The sequence below is a fragment of the Panthera pardus genome, unplaced genomic scaffold, assembly GCF_024362965.1.
Source record: "Panthera pardus isolate Hobbes unplaced genomic scaffold, ASM2436296v1 HiC_scaffold_24, whole genome shotgun sequence".
Lineage (NCBI taxonomy): Eukaryota > Metazoa > Chordata > Mammalia > Carnivora > Felidae > Panthera > Panthera pardus.
Window position 1 is genome coordinate 46,335,122 of NW_026526810.1, and position 23,890 is coordinate 46,359,011.

At 45.6% G+C, this 23,890-nt stretch overlaps 1 protein-coding gene and 1 non-coding gene across 5 annotated transcripts; one reads left to right on the plus strand and one right to left on the minus strand.

The window, feature by feature from the left end:
- Positions 1 to 23,132, plus strand: HDC (histidine decarboxylase). Of its 4 annotated transcripts, none has more exons than XM_053889077.1 (12): positions 1 to 320; positions 3,050 to 3,222; positions 7,336 to 7,449; positions 8,385 to 8,507; positions 11,083 to 11,217; positions 11,482 to 11,625; positions 12,083 to 12,149; positions 12,979 to 13,141; positions 13,232 to 13,322; positions 17,313 to 17,411; positions 21,374 to 21,475; positions 21,619 to 23,132. In XM_053889077.1, the coding sequence occupies exons 1-12, from the start codon at positions 86 to 88 to the stop codon at positions 22,360 to 22,362; spliced, it is 2,190 nt and encodes a 729-aa protein (XP_053745052.1). In that variant the 5' UTR covers positions 1 to 85; the 3' UTR covers positions 22,363 to 23,132. The 4 variants fall into 4 exon arrangements, with proteins under 4 accessions (XP_053745052.1, XP_053745053.1, XP_019297687.1 ...); XM_019442142.2 differs by lacking the exon at positions 1 to 320 and adding an exon at positions 677 to 871; XM_053889078.1 differs by lacking the exon at positions 17,313 to 17,411 and having other exon boundaries at positions 2 to 320.
- On the minus strand, positions 11 to 125 carry LOC128773117 (U5 spliceosomal RNA). Its single transcript, XR_008417399.1, has one exon. It is a non-coding gene; the product is annotated as a U5 spliceosomal RNA (small nuclear RNA).
- Positions 23,133 to 23,890: the final 758 nt, after the last annotated feature.

Consider the following 23,890-nt stretch of genomic DNA (forward strand, 5'->3'; position numbering starts at 1 on the left):
CTTAACTGACAGGCGCCCCTATGTGGCAATTTCGCAGCATTTGATCACCTTTCAATCTTTACCTCTCCACAGAAATCTTTAGGAAATGGCAAAAGATTTATGCTATCTGAAGAGAAACCAGAGCGTGCATCTGATCACTTTTCCCTCAGAAGTAAGCTCGGAGAGAGGCGCTGTTCTCCTCGCGGCAGAGGCGGCCTGCCCTTTCACACACACACGTGCAGACGCACGCACCCTGTCAAGTGCTAAAAGCCATGAAGTCTGGGTGAGGCTTCCATTTCTTTTCTTTTTGCCTCTCTGTGTTTTCTCATCTGCAACGGTAAGTGTGTTATGTGGCAATTTAAAAAGCCCATCGCGTGAGATGATAATATATATCTGCGTGTCCCCAAGCGCCCTGCGGCCGGCCGGCCGGCCTTTCTGAGGGGTGCCCGTTCCTCCCTGCCCGCTGCTGACAGAGAAGCAGTAGCGGGAGGAATAACGGATAACTTGTGCGGCTTATTCTGCCTCCCCTCGGCTTTGTTGCTGTGCTGTGTCCCAGGCGGGGGCTCTGTGGTCGGAATGGAGGGGCGGAAAGAACTGACGGGGACTGACGCGAGGGCCTGGGTTGCTAAGTGGCCTGTTTAATCTAGAAGCGCCTTTTATCCTGGATCTCTTGACCAGCCCTGGGGGGAGGAGGGGTGGAGTTAATCAGGCCTAGAGGAAGGGCCTCTGAAGGGTGGAGCCAAGGTGGAAGAAAGAACACTTTAAATAAAGGGCCCACACTGGCTGCCCAGGAGCCCATCCTCCACCTCCTCCGTGTCTGTCTGTGAGAAGGAGTCGCGGCCGGCCCGCAGCCCGAGGGACACGATGGAGCCCGAGGAGTACAGGCAGAGAGGTGAGCGACGGGCACCCTGATGCCGTGCAGCAGCTGGTGCTGGTGGTCCGCCCTTAGGTTTTGGGGGTGTCATTTGACTGGAGCATCAGACTTGCCCTCTGCGAGCTGGCTTCCGCGCAGCTTTTTCCTGAGGAAAGAATGCAGGATGGGAAATTAAAACTTTTCTCAACCTGGCTTTCCCCCTGCCCCTCACACGCCTGGTCTCCTCTCCGTCCACTCTCCCGTGTGTCGCGCTTTTCTGGTCCAGGGTCCCACAGACACAGGGTTCGGATTCTGATCCGCAAAAGGGGAAAAGAATTCATATTCTGCAGTGGCAACAAAAATTTCCCCCAATATTCTGTCGTCGCTGCAAAAGCCTTTCTTTATATTCGTTTCTCTCTGCGTGGATGTGTCAGCACTGTTCTTTCATGTAGTCCCTCATTTCCAAAATGTTTAGTGAGCAGCTACTCTGTCTGGAGCCCTTGTGTGGTGAGAAGGAAGCCATGGTAACCCGTTTTCAGGCGTGGCTGGCTAAGGGGAGCAGTGGACAGCTGCTAACCATTTTTCTCTCCGTAGCTTTTTCTGTCCTCATCCCCGCTGGTAGGTTATATCGTCTAAAATGTGTTTGCTGTAAGCTGTTGTCCCATGTGAAATGCAACTTTTCCTCTCTCTCCTCCACCCAGACGTAACTCACCTCAGCCTCTACCTGTCTGCCCGCGCTGGCTTACTCCATCGCTTCCCAAAAGTCATCAGCAGGTTCCCGTAGACATGTATCCTGTGCAGAGAACACAAATACATCTCTGCCCGCCCCTGGACAAGTGGCGGGCAAGGTCTAGTGCTCTCAGAGCTCTGCTGGGGTGCCACTACAGTCACAAGAGGCATCAGCTGTGGGAGGTTTGGAGGAGAGCACAAAGGGAAGAGAGGAGGGTGTCGAAATCCCACTTTGTCTCCTTCACAGTTTTTTCTGGAGCTGGTCCTGCACATGAGAATTTTTGCAGAGCTGGTGCAGAGACAAGAAATAAGGATCCCTCTCCTTTTCTCTGTTTTATTTTTTTCAGGGAGAGAAAAGCTTAAAACTAAGGAGGAATTTTAGATATTGAGAGAGACAGAGGGAGGGAGACAGACACAGAAAGGGAGAGAAGCAGAGAGAGAGAGAGAGACTTAGAGCAAGAGACAGAGGCACTGTCTGGGAGAAAAAGGAAATAATTTACAGTGGCTCCAGAGTATTTGAGTTGACTCTTTTTCTTCCTTATTTATTTGTTCATATGTTTGACAATTTTTTTTTTTTTTGAGTATCTAAGAAATGCCCCAGGCATTGAGGTATTGGTGCAAACAGAGGGAGAGAAGTTGAGTGATTAAGACATGGTTTTGCATTTCCCCAAGACTTCAGGCTAGTGCCCCGTTCTCAGTCTGGGTGTGGTTGTACTTTCAGGATTCCCTGAACCACAGAAATTATATACCATATTTTTTGTGTGTGCAAGCTCACCGTTTTCATCAGATTCTCAAAGAAGCCCATGAGTCCAAAAGTGAGGAATTACTGGTCCAATGGGAATAGTGAGCAAGCAGATTTTTCAGCTTGGATCAGAACATGGCATAGGAATTTAGGGTGTGTGTGTGTGTGTGTGTGTGTGTGTGTGTGTGTGTGTAACAATTTTTGGATAGAAAGAGCCACAGAGTTTCTACTAAACCTGCAAGGTAGTGAATTAATTAGATGTTCTGTTTTTGAGAAGAAAAGAAAGGTAGGAGAGACAATCAAGATTGGTATAGATAATGGAAGAGGGAGGAAAAAGAAATATTTTACTTCAGTGCTAGAGTTTTACACTTCAAGATTTTCCGTCTTCTTCATTTGTTCACTCACACACTCCCACCACCATTCATTCATCCCCTTACTTATTTTTTCACTCTTTTTAAAAATTATTATTTTAAGTAATCTCCACACCTGATGTGGGGCTTGAACCCACCACCCCAAGATCAGAAGTCACACACTGTGCTGACTGAGCCAGCCAGGCGCCCCACCCTCACTTATTTTCTTAAATTCTGAAGACAAGGCTGATGCTGGGGATCAGACCCTCTCCCCATCAGCCCATGAACCCATCTCCGTCTTCACCAAGTCTGTTGGCTGTGAGCCAAGGGGGTCAGGCATGAATTGGCCGGGCCCAGTCGGGGGACATGAGGCTGGTTTCTACTCCCCCCTTGTAGGAAAAGAGATGGTGGATTACATCTGCCAGTACCTGAGCACCGTGCGGGAGCGGCGGGTGACTCCAGACGTGCGTCCTGGTTACTTGCGAGCCCAGCTGCCTGACAGTGCTCCCGAGGAACCTGACAGCTGGGACAGCATCTTTGGGGATATTGAGCGAATCATCATGCCTGGGGTGAGATATAGTTGCCACAAAGATGATTCTGGGTTTTAGAGCAGAGGAGGTGGCGGGAGGGGGGTGGGGGGAGTAGGCCTGAAGAGAGGCCTGCCTTGGATAAGCCTGGGATGCCTGCCCCTTGTACACCAACACACAAGCCTGACCTGTGGGCTGTAGAGGGCCAGGACTGTGACCGAAATTAGGTTTCTGATGCAAGGGCTGACCTGTATGCTGGGTAGGAGGCTGACACCCCAGGGCCTGGCCTGACAGATGTGTGGAAATCTAATCGGATGAGATGAGAATGAAAATTGGGTCTGAGGGGAAAGGCCGATGTGGATAGCATGACAGAGAGAGGAGGCTGGAGACAGTCCCTGAAGCCCCAGCTGGGAGAGCCAGGGACTCTCCTACAGAATGCTGTGACTCACTGAAGGGAGGGAAGGAGGCCCAGAATACACCTTCAGAGGGCACCCTGTCAGGGAGGGAGGCCCAGGATGCTGAGTGAGGCTGGAACCGTGTCGTTCCCTACCAAGGGAGATCTCGTGATTGAGGTGCTTTTCAAGAGTAGGAAGGAGCTTTCCAGTGACAAAGAGCACAGGCTGGTGACAGCACTGGCAGGGCCAGGAAACAGACAGAGGCTGGCTGGTGCTTGAGCTGGAGCCCGCCTCTGTGGGTTGTGAGCCATCCCTGGCCACCAGGGGCGAGGAGCCGTGCCAAGGTGCTTGTGTTAAGGTGTACCAGTCCCCCTCCCACAGAAGGGCTGCCTATACTGAGCTCCGTGCCACATGCCAGACACTGGATGAGCCCCATTACAGGCTAGCCTGTTTTATCCCACAGTGATCCTACAATCCCTGTTTTAGAAATGAGGAAACTGAGGCTCAGGGATATTCATTGTTTTCTCAAAGTTACAGAATTCGTGGCTGGCAGATCCAAGATTTTAGCCGAGGGCAGTCGTAGTCCAAAAGCTCTGCTCTTTCTCCTGTACTAGTATCCCTACTAGTGTGTGACAGAGTGCTCCAGCCTGAGCCTGCGCACCCAGGCACTGCCTTTCAGCAGCACCCCAACAAGCGGCTGTCCTCACTCTGCCTGCTGGGGACACTGATGTCCTGAACCACACGTGTCTAGTCCCTTCCTTCCTTCCTTCCTTCCTTCCTTCCTTCCTTCCTTCCTTCCTTTCATGTTTGTTTATTTTTGAGAGGGAGAAAGCGAGAGTGCAGGAGGAGGGGCAAAGAGATTGGGAGACAGAGGATCTGAAGTGGCCTGGCTCTGGACTGTCAGCATAGAACCTGGTGTGGGGCTCAAACTCAACGAACCATGAGATCATGACCTGACCCGAAGTTGTACGTTTAACAGACTGACCCACCCAGGGGCCCCTGAACCACATGTGTCTAGAGACTTTCTGAGGCTGACTTGAGATTTACAACCATCATCCTCTAAGAGATTTAGATGTGACAGAAATGTGCCTGGAGGCAGGGATGCTAAATTATTTAAACTCAGAATAAGTGTCTACAAACGTATTGGTTGGCAAGTTTGTACAAAGCCAAATACACAGCTCTGTCTGACCACTCAGCCTATTTCATAAGCATCTTTTGAAAATTTCCCTATCGTAAAGCTTTACCAAGGAAGCTAGCTCCCCGATAAGATTATCTCATGGATTTCATTCTGTAAAGTGTAATCTCCTGAGGGGCCAACTGTAGTTTCGTAGTGAGACTGAGAGCAACTGTCAGAAGAGGCGGAAGTGAGCTGATTTGTTTGATTGCAATTCCAGCAGTTGCTGGGGGTGTGTGGTCAAAGAGACTCACTTCTGGACCCAGAGGTCTGCCTGTTTTTGATAAGTGTTCCTGTAGCCTATCTTATCATATTTATCTTGCAAGGACAGATAATTGGCTCTTGATAGGGCGAGGGGATGGAAGCCCTTCTCTGGGGTTTCCAAAATACCGTCACTAAGGACACTGATAATGAGGGCCCCGTCTTCCATCTAATCTCACAGGCCGTACCAGCCTCTGAGAGATGGCGTGAAAGCAGTTGGCCCTTTGCTTTCTCATTCTGACCAGCCCCTCGTTGGAGACTGGATTGATTTTTCTCTCCATGCCGCGACACAAACAATAACTGTCCTTCTGCTTTAGAAAAACTTCCCCTACTAGGGGCGCCTGGGTGGCTCGGTTGGTTAAGCGTCCAACTCCTGATTTTCGCTCAGGTCAGGATCTCACGGTTTGTGGGTTTGAGCCCTGTGTTGGGCTCTGTGCCAACGGCATGGAGCCTGCTAGGGATTCTCTCTGTCTCTCCCTCTCTCTCTGCTCCTTCACAGCTTGAGCGCATGCTTGTGTGCTCTCTCTCAAAATAAGTAAATAAACATTAAAAAAAAAAAAAAAAGAAAGAAAGGAAAACCTCTTCTCTTCATATGGGAGAGAAAGCAGCACAGTGGGAGAAGGCAGGACACCATCCTGCTTAGGAGCTTGGGCTGTGGGGTTAGACAGCCTTGGATTTCTGTCTTGGCACAGTTATCTGTGTCTGTGAGGTGGGTGTGATCATGTGGATGCTGCTTCGCACTAGCCAGCCCTCATTCTCATCTGTAAAACAGGGGTAATGGTAGAATTTACCTCATAGGGGTTTTGTGAGGATTAAACAAGATAAAGCATGGAAAGGGGGAGATATTGTTAGGTAGAACACATTTTGTCTGGCAAAAATCGGAGGAAGAGGTCTGATTATCTGAGTCAAGTCAGGATAAATGATGTGTCTATTACCGTATGACTGACTTACCATGAACATTAGTGCTTTTCATTTGGCAAATTCCTTCCTAGACCAATCCACATGATAGCCCCAGGAAACAAGATTTATTTTATGATGAGAAACTGAGGTCAAGAAAGGTGTAGAGGACTATCTTGTTTTTATGGGGTCTGAATCACATATAAATTTTGAGATCCCCTGTAAGAAAATAAAATTAAGTGTGGTTCTTGGAAAAGACCCATGCAAACATGGGGCCATGGAGCTTAAGCTCCTTAGCTTCACAATAAACCTACAAACTCACACAGTTGGTTAGGGACTACGGAAAGACTGAAACCTGTGTCCTTGGACTTTAATCGTATGCTTCTCCTACCACCTGCACTGTCTAGGACACTACCCTTGCTAGTGAGGGATAAAAAGAATTTGTGCATACCAAATAGCTCGATGATACACTAAGATGTTGACTAATGAGTTCTCAGTAGGGTGGAACATCTATCTAGAATGAGAATGTTCCATGGGTTCAGGGAAAGGATCAAAGGGGGCTGGGAAACTGGGGAAGGGTTTGTGGAGGAAATGGGTATTCAGTACCTTTCTAAGAATTAATAGGTTTTGGAAGGTTCTGTCAGTAGGGGAAGTGTCTTCCTATCAGGGGACACAGTATTGCTCAAAAACATGAAATGAAAAGGGCATGTTCATAAAACAGGGAGATGAAGTCAGATTAGATAATCAATGAGTCTAATGTGGGGCCCTGTCTTTCCACCTGGCTCCTGCTTCCATCTGGTTCTTCGACCTGATTGTGGGCTCAGGGGTTAACTTGGAGGTGGGGGTCCCATGCCCTTGGGCTGGCACTTCCCCTGCCCTTTTCTCTCCTTTCACCATCCCCACTGGGAAGCTAAGGACAGCTTTGAATCTCTGCATCCTGATCCTCTGCAGGAGCTGTGTGCCCAGGGAGCTCAGCGTCCATAGAACAAAGGGTGTTTTTTTGTTTTTTTTTGTTTTTTTCACAAGAAACTGGATGAGGCAGGTAGCCTATTCTTCTGGAGCTCATAGTCTCCTCTTCCTCTTTATTACCGGGCAGGGTGGCATGGGGGACAAGCACTGGAGACTAATGTGCACACTATCCAGAATCCACAACCCTAATTACTATACCTGTTTTCATTTTGCATATTCCCTTCTGGTCTTTGCACAAATGCTCCACTGAGGAAGCAGCTTAGACTATGAGGAATATGGGTGGCAAGAACACCATGAGTCTGTTTTATTTTTACGGAGTTGTGTCATTTACTGGACTGTCTTAAAAGTGTCAGCCCATCTCTAGAGTGGGTGCTTCCCCTTTCCAGAGAGGGTGTCTGGTAGAGGAAAGCCTCCCAGATGAGCCTCCTGGTGCCACACATGTATGTGCTCTGCCTCCAGGTGGTACACTGGCAGAGCCCCCACATGCACGCCTACTACCCGGCTCTTACCTCGTGGCCATCACTGCTGGGAGACATGCTGGCCGATGCCATCAACTGCTTGGGATTCACCTGGGTGAGTAACGATGGCAGTAGCTCTAACCAGTGGCAACTGGCAGAAAGTGACATCCTGAGGCAGACATGTTTTGTCCTGATCTCTGAAGTGGGTTCCGAGTTAAATGTTAACAATGGCTACATTCTTTGGTCTTAAGCTCTATATAAATTACCTCATCTTATCCTTTAACCCTGTGGAATCATGAATAGTGACCCATTTTGTAGATGAAGAAGTTGAGGCTTAAGTAACTTATCTCCCCAAGCTCACACAGCTCATAGAGGCAGAGATGAGATTTGGACCGAGATCCGGTTATTCCCACGGTTTGTGATCCTAACTAAGCACTTTGGTGCCTGTGGGTACAACTTTCCCTGTGTTCTTGTCTTTGAGGGGTGAGGGATATAGCCTCAGACTTCCCTTAATAACCCCCTAAGCACCAAACAGCTTTAAACTGTGCCAGAAGCCTCCTAGAACAGCTTTATATTTTAAGCCTGAAGGGTGTGTTGTGGGGAGGGAAGGCTGAGAGGAGTGAGGGGGGAGTGTTGATGTCTTTTCCAGGAAGGAGTGCTTTCTTTCTTAGTCCTAAAACTTGTCCCTGGCCTTCAGAAAGCCGCTTGGCTGGATATTTGGGAGACTAGGGAGGCCAAATGGAAGCAATCATTTTTAGGGCTGTTTCTCCATAGAGCTTTGGAGTTAGGAAAGACTCCACTTCACTGAGGGTGGCATCAATCCAAAGCCCTACATTCTCTTCCCTTTTTGGTTTGGTAAAGGATGAGGTGGGAATGGGGCCCAGGGACTGATATTGACCCCTTCTCCAGGGGGAAGATAGGTCAGGTTCTCACTGGTAGTGCAGGGACCCGGGGAGGGCCAGGGCAGAGACAGATGTGTTTCTGGGGCCGGTGTGGAGTTGCCTTTGGTGTCCTGGAGCTGTCTGGATGAAGTTGCTTTCCCTCTTTCAGGCTTCCAGCCCTGCATGCACGGAGCTGGAGATGAACGTCATGGACTGGCTGGCAAAAATGCTGGGACTCCCAGAGCACTTCCTGCATCACCAACCTGGCAGTCAGGGAGGCGGCGTCTTGCAGGTGCCTCCATTGGCAAAGCTCCTCCCAGCTTGAGGGCTGAGTAGTGAAAGATCAGCTGAACCCTTGCCCAGGCAATTCTCCTGTTCTCCATGGAGGTTCCCCTATGTCATCTACTGCCCTACTATCGCTGCCACCGCTCTTGCCTTTACCATCATCACTGTCCTGATTGCCGCCAGTATCACTGATGCCACCACTGTCATGGCTGCCACCTCCGCCACTAACACTGCTGCCGCCTCCACACTTCCTTTCATTTTCCTTTGAAAAAGATTGAGAAATCAACACATTACCACATTTCCAGTATTGCTTGATTCAGGTTTCCTAGTTTATGAACTGACAACTCCCCTTCCTTGTCTTATTTAACATCTTATGGCCAATGGACAAAATAAAAAAAAAAAAGGCAAGTAGAAACTTCTTTCCCTCCCTCCTGGGTTCAGGAGACCCTTGGTAGTAAGAAAAATTAATGACATAAATCGATTTATCTTATCATATAACCCTATCATTTGGATATCTGTCGATGATAGTTCCTCAAATATTTCTTTTTTTGTCAAGAGCAATCAGCATAATGGAGCTTGCTGAGTGCCTCCCACAGACTGTGCACATTGCTAGGTTCTTTTGTATCTATAAACCTTGGATATTCAGGAGGGCTTGGTTCTGAGACCTTTAAGAACCCTCAGATTCTTTTTTCTTTAAAGCTATTTTTTAATGTTTATTTATTTTGAGAGAGAGAGAGAGAGAGAGAGAGAGAGAGAGAGAGATTGACTGACAGAGAACATGAGCAGGGGAGGTTCAGAGGGAGAGGGAGAGAGAGAATCCCAGGCAGGTACCACAATATCAATGCAGAGCCCGATGCAGGGCTTGAACTCACGAACCATGAGGTCATGACCTGAGCTAAAATCAAGAGTCAGACACTGAAACGACTGAGCCACCCAGATGCCCCGAGAATTCTCAGATTCTTAAATTCCACTGTAGTATGTAATTTTCCTGCTTTTATATTCTATAAGATAGAGATGATAATAATAATTAATAATAATAACAATAATGTTTTCCTCACAGAGTGGATATGGACATTCAATGAGCTCTTCTTTAAAATAAAACCAGCCATGGTGCCCTGAGCTGAGAACCAGAAAGGTTGCTGGGCTCATTTGCTAGCTAAGTGACTCCCTCTCTCTCTCCAGTCTTGCAGCAAGATTAAAATCCTCACAAGGAAGACAAATTACTGCATGTTGTGGACCTTCTGTATTGTTTGCAAAAATAGTTACAGCTTCAGGTATTCTATCTGGGAGACATGCTAAATGTCTGCTGTACACGATCTTGCTTTTCATTTAATTATCTCAAGAACTCCATAGGTAAATACTATCATCGCTAATTTTTGAGGTAAGAGCCCTGAAACTCAGAGAGATTAAAAACTTGTCCCACTTGCTCAGCTGATAAGTAGAAGAGTGAGGATTTGACCCCCCGCCTGTCTAAATACAAACTCTGCTTTCTCCTGTATTCATCAGCCGTGTGAACTTGATTCCGTCCTGTAACATCTCTGAGCATTGCTATCCTCATCTGTAGACAGGAGTCACAATAACCTCAGAGAGGTTTTATGAGGAGCCGAAGGGACCACAGAAAGCTTTGTAAACTACGAATAGCAATGTAGACGGAAGGTGGCATTATTATTAGTATTACTATTCTGCTGACTTCCTTGTTGCAGAGTAATTTCCAGTTACTGAATATCTAATGGGATCTGATCTCTACCACTCCCCATGACACTGTCTGCCAGGCTTTTTAACAAGGAGCTATCAGATGTCGGTCACCTCAAGATTTCAAGAAGCAAAGGCACCAAAGACTGAGTGAATGAATGATGAGAAACCAAGATTTCTGTAAGGTTGCTGAGGGGGCCCACAGGATTCCCATAATTGTGTGGCCAGAATGAAATCCTATTCAACCCTCATTTGGATGATCAATCCTCCCACTCTGGGAGGCAGCCAGAGGGATGCTTTCCATTTTATAAATGGAAAAGAATCTTCCAGAGAGGCAATGTTAACCCAAGGTCACGAGAGCCATTGGCAACAGAATCAAGGCTGAAGTGACTAGCCTCTCACATAGGCCAGGACCTCTCTCTCTGGATTATGCCTTTAGAAACAAACTGTTGCCATTCCTAAGAAACTGAAAGTTCTTTATGTTCAGCAAGTTTTAAGTGGGGAGCAAACATATCTGTAAGCAAATTTGTACCTAGCTGAGGCCGAACATTCTCCTGTTGGTCTCTGTGGCCTCTGAATAAAGAGGTTGGTATTAGGTGAAAATGTGCTTTCATTACCTCCCTAGAAAATGAGAGGAGAGGGAGGTGTCCCAGGAGTGCACAAGGTGTTGTGAAGGGAGAATGTGGAATAGGCCTGAGAGTCAGGAGGAAGGACAGCCCCTTTGGCAGGAGCCCCTTCTTAGGAATGGCTATCACACACACACACACATACACACACACACACACACACACACACCCCACCACCACCACCACACCACACCTAGAAGCCTGGGGAATATGCCTAGAGAACTCAAGGAGAGGCTGACACTGGTAATCCTTTTTCCACTACAGAGCACAGTCAGTGAGTCCACCTTGATTGCCTTGCTGGCAGCAAGGAAGAACAAAATCCTAGAAATGAAAGCTTCTGAACCTGGGGCAGACGAGTCCTCCCTGAACGCCCGGCTCATTGCCTATGCCTCTGACCAGGTGAGTTGCCCAATACAGGCCAAACCTTGGGGTTAGGGCTTGGCTTCTGGAGTCTTAGCTCTTGAGTAATTTTTTTCTAGACATGAGTATGCTGGAGCTCAGGGCAGTGAAGGCCTTGGAGGTAATCTCCAGGAACCGAAGGGGAAGACACACAAATGTTAGTTTTGATTTCTTTAGTCTGGCTTCAGCAGTATGTTTTTTGGCGGGGGGACAGGGGGCTGCTCATCCCAGGATGACACTGCTAACAGGTGTCCATGGTCCTAGGCTCACTCATCAGTAGAAAAAGCTGGTTTGATTTCTCTTGTGAAGATGAAATTTCTGCCTGTGGATGACAACTTCTCACTCCGAGGGGAAGCTCTTCAGAAAGCCATCAAAGAGGACAAGGAGAGGGGCTTGGTGCCTGTCTTTGTAAGTCAGAATGTGTTCTAAGCTTAGAATTTTAGAACCTGGAGGTGAGGAAGGAGTATGGGCAGAATTCAGGCAAGTAACCTGCTGCAAAGAAAAACAGAGATGTTGTCAAATACAATGTTTTACAAATTATGAGTTATTGTTTGTTGGTGTGTTAGGAAATAAATTCTGTGGATCATAACCCGCATAAGAAAAAATAAGTAGAATAGAGACTATCTGTAGCCAGAGTATGTATTGTTTGGTGAGACTTTTATTTCAAATACACACATATATATGTACTAGATTGCTTTATAAAATATATTTCTCACTGTGGGTCTTGGTAAAGTGTAATGTGAAATACATACTGTTGAGGTGGGATGGGTGGGGTAGAGAATACCTGTGGTTAGAATCTTTGTTTCAGGCCAAATGTGTCACACAAGCCCACCCTCCCACGTTAACTTCCTTTATTTTCCTTCAGGTGTGTGCAACGCTGGGGACCACAGGGGTCTGTGCATTTGACTGCCTGTCAGAGCTGGGCCCCATCTGTAAGTGTCTGCCCTGTCTGGCTAGGAAAACAAGTAATGAACTTCAGAATGTTCCCTAGAGCAAGAACCCAAAACTAGCTCTGTGGAATGATCCTCCTTGGTCATTGCAGAGAGAGTAAGAAGAGCCACCACAGCTCACAAATGCCTTCTCCTAGGCAGTCAGGTCACAGCTTTTCCCAGTGGTGGGCGAGGGGTTAGAGAGCCGCCCCTCGGCCCCTGCCCTGCATCCTGTCAGGAGACAACACTGGGAGGTCTCCAGGTTTTCTTGCCCTCTCAGTTGTATGCTGAAATCTACTCAAAGTAAATTATATGCAAAACCCAGGGTAAATGAGGCACAGTGAAATATTTTCTCTTCTAGGCTAAGGAAAGGAAAATGGTAGGCTAGGGGAAGCCATAGGAGAAGATAAAGGCAGAGAAGAGACCCAAAGCAGATTGTTTAAAGTCCCCAAGCAAGAAATCCACTAGGAAAGAGAGACGTCCCCTCTCTAAAGTTGGTGTTAGATGCGTTAACATTTGGGCTGGTGGGAAGTTAGTTTCTGTGCCAGGAACTTCTAGGTTGATGCCAAGAAGATGTCAACCCTCTGGCCAGTTAGAAAGAAAGGCCAGGTATGGCTCTGTGGACTTTCCCTTTAGGAGGCTCCACTCCCGTTGATGTGCCCCCCTGCTCCCATCTCCACATCCTCCAGCCATAGTGAACCATCCCTTCTTCTCTTCTCTTGAAGCCCACCAGCCACTGCACAGGGAGAGAGATGCCTTTGAGCTGGCTGGTGGCAACCCCTACTCCCACCCCCAGTCCTGCCTCCCAGCCGGGTGACATTTGCTTCTCCAGGTGCCAGTGAGGGGCTGTGGCTCCACATCGATGCTGCCTACGCAGGCACTGCCTTCCTGTGCCCCGAGTTCCGGGGGTTTCTGAAGGGCATCGAGTATGCCGATTCCTTCACCTTTAATCCTTCCAAGTGGATGATGGTGCACTTTGACTGTACTGGGTTCTGGTGAGTGTGACAGCCAAGCTTCTAGCCCATGGGCAAGCCTTCCTTCCTCTGCAGAGGCCTCAGTCACTAATCCCATTTGGAAACCCACAGGGTCAAGGACAAGTACAAGCTGCAGCAGACCTTCAGCGTGAACCCCATCTACCTCAGGCATGCCAACTCGGGCATGGCCACTGACTTCATGGTGAGTGGCCAGGAATGGTGGCCTCTGAGATGGAAACTGGCTGCACCTGGCCCCAGAGGGTCTTTTTTATGTTGGCTCTTATCTGAAATTAGCACACTGTGAGCCCATCCCCTAATATACTGCTGTATGCCTTTGGTTTCTAAGTATATGCAATGAAACCCAGAAAATTGTTAAAAAGCCTAGAAAATGAGACCAACCTCTGAGGCAGTATGCACATTTCTTGAGTATGTGTGGCATTCCTTAATTCCCAGAAATGTCTTTTCTATCATGAGTGGATCAGTTCCCTTCTGTCTCCATCTTGGATAATCTTTTCTGCCCAGCATCGGGGAAGGGTGGAGAGTTTCCTTGGGTAGGGAAAGAGGATCCTTGCTTAAATCGTTTTTATCTCTTGTCCCCTCAGAGAAAAGGTGGGAGGCTCCATGGGAGGTGATGGGGCACAGGGACCAAACTTCTTGAGCTTCTGGATGCCTCTGAGCAGTCCTGGCCATCCCACCTTGCTCGGTCTCTTGAACTTGCCCACAGTTTCAGCCTGTACTGACTCTTGTGGAAACAATCTTTTCAGATTTACTCCTCAGTTTGAAGACAAGCCTTTCCTTTAATTGTAGGGAAGACAGAGATGTAAACCAGTTATATATCCGTGGCCAACGGGAGGCAGCAGAGCAGAGAGGGATGAGCTTGGTTTGAAATGCCATGCCAGCAGTGGGCCTTTGAGAAACTTAACGGCCCTCTCTGAGCTGTGGCTTCCTCATCTGTAAAAAGGGCACACTGGCACGGATTTGATACGGTATCATGAGGCTGAAATGGGAATGTACATGTAGATCACTTAACACAGTACTGGGAACGTGCCAAATGCTCAATAAACGGTAGGGCTAATATTCCTAAAAACTCTTAAGCTGTAGAGATTTGCTATAGCAAAATGGTTAAGCATTTAGGTGCTAAAGGGTGATGGCCTGTGTTCCTCCTTATTCCTCCTTGTTCCTCCATTTGTTAACTTGTGTGGCCTTAGTCAAATGACTTAACTTCTCTCTCTGGGTTTCCTTATCTGTAAAATGAGGATGATGATAATATTGGCTTCTTAGGCTTGTTGTGAGGATTAAATGAATTAATGCAGTGAGGCGGAGAGAGCAATGCCTGATGTCTGTGAGATTTAGTTTGTAAAGAGATGGTTCTGTCTTGTCTCCTTGGGCAGCTGAGATGTCTTGCCCATTTAGTCCTAAATTAATAGCTGTCATCTCTTGATTTTTATTGGTTATTCTCCTTCAGGCCAGTTTACACTTCCTTTAGATTTTTGAGACTGTTGATTGCCATTGCAGGTAGTAAGCTTACAGACCCTGTAGAAGTTGATAAAAATAGACAAATAATGGTTCTTTCATCTCCATTGCCCTGTCTGGTAGGTTTTCAGAAAATTTTAATTAACAAATTTTTTTTCCCCCAGCATCCTAAGGGGCAGGTATCTTTAAGGGTAATTCTAAGTTGTTTCTTTCTTGAGTGTGAAATGGTGCCCATCCTCCTATAAGTGAATTTGGATCATAATTGTAGAGTATTATCTTACCTCGGCCCACTTTGGATCTCGTGTTACTTTTTTTGTTTTGTTTTGTCTGTTTGTTCACACCAGTATCTCAAGATGTTCCTGTGGTTCATTCCCATCAGTTTGGAGATTTAATGGTGCTCTCTCTCTTCCAGATAACTTATAAAAATATTGAATTAAACTTTTCTTAGCACTGGTTATTTATATTTCTTAGCCTTATTATTTATATTTCTACATCCAGAAGGTACTGCTGTATCCTTTTCCTTCCCCCACCTCTAACTGTATGGATTTAATTTTCAAGTCTCAAAGAAAGTCCTAGAAAATTGAAGCTTCTGTTTGTTGTGATCCTGGGAGTCTTCACTGCTGTTCTGACCCAAACTCCTTTTCAGTCAGGTTGCTGTAGCTTTAAATTGAAGGCCAGCCATGTTTGAGATAAGCCAGAAACAGAGCACCTTCCTGGGAGAGAGGACTTAGGGACTTCATCCTTAGGCCCTGGCACCACCTAAAATTAGGGCTAGATTTTCTGACATCCAGCTCCCACTAGTGGATGGGGCATTATCTTCCTTTGGCAGGGGAGACCTGCAAAACCTTGCAAGGACACAGAGGAGGCTTGGGGATGTCTCGAGTTCAAGAAGATCCATGTCATTCTTTGTAAGTCCAAATTTCCTGCTCTAACAGAAAATATCAGCTAGAACCACCCTGCTGGGTCAGCATGGATTGGGTTTGGAATAATGGCCAGAGGAAAAACCAGGTATACGAAAGAGTATGAAGAAATAAAAAATAATCTCTGCCTCTCATTAAAAATTATTATTATTATTATTTTAATATTTATTTATTTTTGAGAGACAGAACGTGAATGGGGGAGAGGTAGAGAGGGAGACACACAGAATCCAAAGCTCTGTCAGCACAGAGCCCAACGCGGGTCTCGAACCCAAGAACTGGGAGATCATGACCTGAGCCGAAGTTGGATGCTCAACCAATGGAGACATCTAGGTGCCCCTCTGCCTCTCATTTTAATTTGCTGGTGAGATAAAGCAGTCAATTGGCCATAACAATTTGAGAAACCATATTTTTAGAGAAGGCTCCTATTATCCATTCATTATTCTTCTAGAGTGTTCATCTAACAAGGGGTAGAGTTGACTGCTTTCTCTGTCACAGAAATTTTGTCCTGTGTCCAGGTTTTGATGCCCTTTTCTGGTGAATGAGTCCCCAAGCCAGTCCTCACCACTAGAATGTTTTGCTTAAAAAACAAAAGGCTTAGTATTTGATGTAGGACAACCTTGTCCATCAACAAAGGGGGAATGTCCCCAAAGGGAGCGTGCCGGGTCAGGAAATAAGGGTGAACGGTGAAAGTGAGTACAGTTTTGAGGATTTGGCAATCCTGTGGATGAGTAGATAAATACTCAGTGGGACAAATATTTATTTTTAGTCAACAGAAATTATGGTGAAGTATTCAGACATTTACTTTCTGACCATCGGAGGAAGAGGTCATTAGAAACCACCTTACTCATCAGGTTAACTTCCAATGTTTTCCAAACATTGGTCTGTTTTCAGATCTGCGAAATCAGTTTGAAATTGGTTTGGTAATGTTTAGATCTATGGTGCCCCCCGAACCTTGAACTTTGAGCTCTGTTGAATTGGTCACCAGGAACAAAGGGTCAATTTTGGTTAAACAGAGGCTGAGATGTGGATGTTCATTTCAAATCTGAAAGCTGGAGTGATGCCTCTTGTGGGCACAGGGGTGTCACAGGATGAAGTCAGGACAAGACAGAGAGGTTAAATACTGATTATCTTGGTCCTAGGCAGAAATCCTGCTGTGATTTGTAGCTCATGTTTTTATCATCTAAAAAGCCAACACTTGCTGACAACTTCCTGCGAGGCTCTTTGCATTGGTTCTTTTCCTGCCTTCGGAAGTGCTGTCCATTCTCTGTCTCACCAGGAGCCAGTGAGGCAGCAATGCCCAAGGTCACAGATAGTAACTGGCAGAGCTGGAGGAGAAACCCAGGTCTGTGGGGCTCTTGCATCCCAGCTCTTGACCACTATACTTTACATTTTACAGGGGGGAATAGAAATAGAACTTTATTCTCTGCACTTCAAGAAACTTAGGTTCTTTTAGAGAAAACATGTATTGCCCCTATCTTGAATTTCAGCCTGAGATGAAATGTTTAAAGCAGCGTTTGAAGCAAAATGCCTTCTCCTTTGTTCAGGGCCATGGGCTTGGTTTCCACTTGTCCTGCTCTTGGACAAGGGTAACTACTGGCCGCCTTCACCATGACTTGGTCACATGACAGGGCAGCCTTGGGATAATTTGCCTTAGCTTCTCCTTAGCAACAGCTTTGGGAGTCATGGTGACACTTTCTGTCCCTGGAGGTCTGGGCAGGCAGGGGATGATAAAGCTGAGGAGTGCATGAGGGAGCAGTGCCCTTGCCTCTAACCATGAGCACTGTGTTCCTTTGTTCTAGCACTGGCAGATCCCCCTGAGCCGGCGGTTTCGCTCTATTAAACTCTGGTTCGTGATTCGGTCCTTTGGGGTGAAGAATCTTCAAGCACACGTCAGACATGTATGTAGTCTTGCTATGTGTCCTCATGGGGAGGAAGGCTGGTTTCTGCCCAGAGGACCTGTGGTGTTGGCTCAGGTGTCTGAGCCTGTTCTTGGACTCCTGGGACTTGATTATTTAGGGTAGCCATTTCTTTGTTAGTTAGAGGGACACTGAGCAGAACATGACACCAAGGGCTATCTGCTGTCTGTCCCCTTGAATAAGTGTCTCATTATTCCTTCTGCTATCATCAAGCACCTGGGAGTGATGCTCCCAGTGCCTGGTTTGCAGAGAGAGAAAGAGAAAATAAATCACAGGGCAGCTAGTGTGTCTACGGTAGGAGTATATCCTTTTAAGAATTTTCCGATTATCACAGCAGTCTGAAAATTTGAGTCCCTATTATGGTTACACCTGAGACATGACTCTTCTGGCTGTGAGAGGTAGACCTACCAAGTCTGGAACAAACATCTCTGCATCGTGTCAGTAGGTATTTACTGAAAGTCTATTTGGTACAATTTATTTTGACTCAATTCGACAACAGCAACAAAAAAATCATTGCGCTAGAAACAAGACCCAGAGGTGAGACAGGCATTGTCTCTCTGTCATATTCTTCATGAAAGGGGTGGGACTTCACTGAGAACTTTGGCCAGCAGTGTTTTTCTCTCATTTCTCTGAGTGCCTATGAGTAAGACAAAGCCATTGGTAAAAGCCATGGCATTAGATAAATCCAAAGACATTGTCCTTTATTACTCTGTCCACCTACATTTCCTTTAGGAATTCCGTCTTCATTAAGTAAACACAAAACCAAATAAGATGTTTGAAGCAGTAACAAAGACTGGCTTACTGTTGGTAATTTTACATTTGTAATAAACGTCAAGGTATTTGTCAACTGGACATTTATCAATGAGTGACTGTCACCTAGGATATTGAGGGATGTTAGGCACTTTGTACTCTAAATCCTCAGACCCATGATTGGAGGTAGTGGCTGAGGAATGAAGACGGTGGAGGTTACAAGGCATCAGGAAAACTCTTAGGACTGGGTATTCAATGTGTAGGTGCTGGTCAACTCCCCTGTTGCTCCTCTTACAAGTCAAAGCTCTGAATTCCCATCAGCTCCCCCACACTCCTAGGCCTGGCTTTCAAGGACCTGGTTATCAGCCTTTATTTTAGCTCAGGCTTCTCAATGACCCATTTCAGCTGTATCCTCAGCCTGCCTCTGCACCTTCACCTTCACTTTGCCCTCCTGGATTGCTCTCTCTTCTCCGTATGTTATTAATGGTTTAGGTTCCATTTCTCCCAGGAGCTTTCCTGACTATTCCATCTGTCCCAGTCACTGCTTCCTTGTCATTCCTAAGATCACCTATTCAAGCGCACTTACAAAACTGGGCTCAAAGATTACCAATGTCCCACAACAGTAAGAGGTGGAACTAAAACAGAGTTGTTTGATGTGAGTTAATTTTATTTCTTCAACTTGACTGTGCTCACAATTATGACTTGCATAGCATCTTAAATTTTAAAAATACCTTATAGTGTTTTATTAGATTCTTACAACAATGCTTGGGGTGGTCACCCAGACTGGCCCCATACTGCCCTGCTCAAGAGTGGAAGGCCTTCTCTCTTCACAATTTTGGGCTATCTTCTACTATGTGAGCTCTTGAAGGTTATAGAAAACCAAGTTGTGTATCCCTCTGTAATACAGTAATGCTTTAGAAAATGGAATCTGGGTTTGGTGTTTTAGTTTTACCTACTATTTGGTGATCTTAGACAATTAAACTTTCTGTGTTTGGCTTTCTAATTTATAAAATGGGAAATGGTAATACCTCTCTCAGTGGTTTATGGTGATGATTAAATGAGATAATACATATACAGACCTTATTTATAGTACAGGGCCTAATGCTCAGCTAACAGTCGATGAATATTTTTTTCTTCCCTTCCTCCTCCTTCTCCTACTTCCTCTTCCTTCTCTCCCTTCCTCCTCCATTTCCCCCTTCTTCTAATGACAACAGATCATTGTCATCATCATCATCATCATCACCAATCATTTATTGTCACCTAGAATTGGGATTAGTAAACTTTTTCTGTAAAAGACAGACACTAAATATTTTTGGCCTTGTAGGCCATACTATTTCTGTTGCAACTACTCAACTCTGCCATTTTAGCCCAAAAGCCACCATAGACAATACATAAACAAAGGGGCATGGCTATGTTTCAGCAAAACTTTATTTACAAAAACAGGTTGGGGGATGCTGTATTTGGCCTGGGACTATAGTTTGCCCACCCTTGACCTAGAGTGGTTCAGGGCACTGGGAGCAGCAGTTTTTTTATTCGTCCATAAAGGTGGTTTCTGGTGGCAGGGATGCTGTGTGGTTTCCCTTTTCCCTTGGCCCCTGTTTCTACCTTGTTGCAAACAGCTTATGTTGTAGGAAGCAGCAGAGCATGGTGGGAGGAGCATGTGCTTGGTGACCAGGAGACCTGCATTCTGCCACTTGTACCTTGGGGAAGTCACTTTCTCTCAGCCCCTCCTAGGAAAATGAAGAGGTTGGACAAAGATGACTTCTGGGTCTCTTTACTCAAAAGTGTCAGCTTCATGGTCCTTACCTAGCCTGACTCTAGGTCTGTTACCTGAGATGTCTTAATGGTACTCATGTAGAGTTAAGAAACATTTACTTGGAAAGATCAAAATTGGTAGGGCAGGTGGGTGGAAGTTGGCCTGGAGGGGAAGGAGATGGGAGAATCCTGGCGAAATTAGAACATGAATTGCAAAAGTATAAAATAGTTAGAAAACATTTAGAAGGGTGCCTTCTCTTAGAGCTTTAGGACTTGAAAATGAAAAGTTCTTGGGCAGTGATTGGAGACCATTTTAAATAGACTACACAGTGGTCTCTCCCAGAAAGAAAGCGGTCTGGATGAGGTTTGCAGCAACTTGCTTCAACATGGTCAAACATGTGCTTAGCTGAATTTTTTGAGTTCTCTTGAAATCAAGTATCAAGTCCGAAAACCAGGTGATTCAATGAGAACCAGGTGATAGCAATTACTTAGCAAATATTTTATTGAGATCCTTCCGGATGCTTGAAGAAATTTTTTTAAAATGAAAGAAAAGTTAAGACCTGCCTTTGTTTGGTTAATAATCCTAGGTTAAAAAAAAAAGGAAACTTAAAAAAAAATGACATAAACTTCAATGAAAGGTTAATATGGTACAAAGCTTTCCATTTTTTTATTGTGGTAAAATATACCTAACATAAAAATTTCACTTTAACCATTTTTAAGTGTACAATTCAGTAACATTAAGTACACACACAACGTGTGCAACCATCATTACTATTTCTAGAACTTCTTCCATCATCTCAAATAGAAATTCTATACTTGATAAACTGGTTCAGTTTTCTGTGACGTATGTGGGGAGGATATGTAAAAATATGTACCCTGTGTAATATAAAAAAAAAAGAGGGGGAAATGAAATAGCATTTGAGGTATAAGATTTGAAAAGGTTTGAGAGGTGAGGGAAAGATGTAGGCTTAGGGTGAGGGCACAGCTGTTGACAGCCCCATGGTGCCTCTACATACCGTAAAAACAAGGATGTCTTCCTTTGGGCAGATACAGCTAGTACACGAGGTACGTGGCTGGGAATGCAGAGAATAGGTTGGGTTTTTGCCCTCGCTTGCCGCCTCAACCAGTCAAAAAGCTGTGAAACCAAGATATGAGGCCAGATTGCATTGATGCCTTCTTGTTCTGGGGGCGAGTTGAAAAAGAGCCCTCAGAAGTGATTTCTTGAGATGAATCTGATGTGACAAGTAATAGGGAGCCATTGGAGGTTTTCTAGCTTGGACTATGAACAAAATCAAATGGAGAAGAAACTCAGGCAGAAGACTTTCAGAACTCTTCAGTTCAAAGGTGTCACTGGTGTAAACCCATTTAGCAGAATGAAAGTTTATGCGGAACTGTCCCTTGTCTGATTATTAAACTCTGTTCTCTACTTATACTTCTAGGGAACTGAAATGGCAAAATATTTTGAATCTCTGGTCAGAAATGACCCTTTCTTTGAAATTCCTGCCAAGAGGCACCTTGGCCTGGTGGTTTTTCGTCTAAAGGTAATGCCATCTTCTATGGCTTATGATTAATAAGCTGGTTAATTAATTGGCTGGTTAGCCTCTTGGAAATATAAATGCTGGGCTTCTGGGGATGCTTATTGGGGATGTAATATAGATTTCACTTCTCTGTATTTTTCAAACAGGGTCCTAATTGTCTCACAGAAAGTGTATTAAAGGAATTAGCTAGAGATGGTCGTCTCTTCCTCATTCCGGCCACTATCCAGGACAAACTGATTATTCGTTTCACTGTGACATCCCAGTTCACCACCAGAGATGACATCCTGAGAGACTGGAATCTCATTCGAGATGCTGCCACTCTTATCATGAGTCAGCACTGTACTTCCCAACCTAGCCCTCAGGTTGGGAACCTCATCTGCCAAACCATGGGACCCAGAGCCTTGGCCAATGGGATGTCCCTTCAGTCTGTCAATGGGGCCGGATATGACCCAGCCCAGGCCAGGAAGATCATCAAGCAGCCTCAGCATGTGGAAGCCAGTCCTGTGAGAAAGGAAGACAGCTGCCATCTTGAAACCCCGCTGGACCCACTTGACGACGACTGCTTTTCAGAAGAGGCCCCGGATGTCACCAAGCACAAGCTGTCCTCCTTCCTGTTCAATTATTTGTCCGTGCAAAATAAGAAGAGGGCAGTGCGTTCCTTCAGTTGCAACAGCATGCCTGTCAGTGCTCAGAAGCCACTGCCCACAGATGGCTCTGTGAAGGGCTCTTCTAGGGCCAGAATCTTCTCTAGGTTTCCAGAAGAAATGATGATGCTAAAGAAAAGTGCCTTCAAAAAACTAATCAAGTTTTACAGTGTCCCCAGCTTTCCCGAATGCAGTTCTCAGTGTGGGCTCCAGTTGCCCTGTTGCCCTCTGCAGGCAATGGTTTAGATCAGGGTTTTCGGCCAGAACCCAAGAATGTGTTTCAGGGAGTCTCTGCACTCCTCAAAATTGTGTGCTGAATTTGTGTGCTTATTATGTGTATGTGCATTCTTCTTAACAGAGCCTATAATTTTATCAGATTCGCACAGAGTTTCATGACCCACAACAGGATACAAATGGGGAGTTTAAGCCAGCATGGTACAGAATGTTCTAGCAGTCTGGTCAGAGAGAAAGGACCCAAGGTAGTGTACTGACAGGCAGCTTCTGTGGTTCAGCTTGTGATATGAAATATAACATAGAAATAAATTGTACTTGTCTTTAAAAAAAGTATCCTGTGTGACTTAATTGACCATTGAAACATTGATTAGTTAATAAGAGATTATCCTGGAGCCTAAATGCATGTACTTAATGGATTCTACTTTGCAGGATGCTAAAGATTTGGATTTAACTGTGAAAAAATGACTTTGGAGGAGCCCTTGGTATGAAGAAGGCAGGCAGTTTGAGTCAGGCACTGTGACTTCCAGTTGACAAATGAGGAAACTAAGGCTCTGGGTCACAAAAGCTTGTAAGTGGGGAAAGCCAGGTCTCCTTGTCTTCAATAATGCCCATGCCATTTCCACCATACTGTGCTGTTCAGGCTTGTACTTGATCAGAAGCTCCCAGTCTAGCAGGCCCCCGGTCCTTCAGTACATTTAAATGTTCCCTCTGTAGGTTTGGAATTTGTACATTTTCTCTTCTTCTGGACGCTGTGGTCAAATAAAAGTTGTGCTCACAGGCAACCTGACTATGGTTAATTTATATGCCAAGAACCATTTTCTTTCCATACGAGATAGCTCTGAAATTGGTTATTTTAACAGCATAAATGGTAAACAAACAAAGCTGGATACTAGTTAAAGTGGTAAGGACAGATTTTAATCAGTAATATGCTATTGCAATAGGGAAAAGAGTCCAAGATAAACTGGACTCAACTTTGATTTATACAGAGGTGACTGGGCATTTTAAAGGGAGAATGAGGGGTAGAGAAGGAGGCAAGTAGGGACTTGGTAGAGTCAGGGAACTGAAAAATGACAAAAGGCAAGAAGACAGCATTGGTTCATGTGAAATCCATCTGGGTTTGTTAACTGGTATGCATTGAAGTTAGACTCCTACCCTCCCACAGAGGCTGGGAGACAGAGGCCCATCTTGGCCTTGTGGCCAAGGTCGACAAGATGGCTTGGAGGAACCTGGCAGGAGTCTGGTCAAGGAGATAGTCTTTGTCAAGAGCGCAGTTTCATGTTGACATTTCCTTCCAGTGATCATTCTAGTCAGCTTTCCTTGAAGGTCTGACCTGACTTCCTAAATAGAGGCTTGGAAAACTCTATCACGCTAGTGCTCATCTCATCTCTTGGTCCAGAGCAGGCACCCACTAAATGCCTATTGAGTGGATGTGCAAATGAGTAACACATTAACAAATCATCTATTAGGTAGATCACTGCACTTGGTTAATCTTAATCATTTTTATAGTGATTCTCATTAGCTTCCATTTCAGATGCTGACA

What these genes read in the sequence shown, in the direction of transcription:
- HDC (XM_053889077.1), top strand. Translation starts at nt 86, where the DNA reads ATGGCAAAAGATTTATGCTATCTGAAGAGAAACCAGAGCGTGCATCTG. An exon ending in AGCGAATCATCATGCCTGGG is followed by an intron (nt 3,223 to 7,335) that starts GTGAGATATAGT and finishes CTCTGCCTCCAG; the next exon opens with GTGGTACACTGGCAGAGCCC. An exon ending in GTCAGAGCTGGGCCCCATCT is followed by an intron (nt 12,150 to 12,978) that starts GTAAGTGTCTGC and finishes TTGCTTCTCCAG; the next exon opens with GTGCCAGTGAGGGGCTGTGG.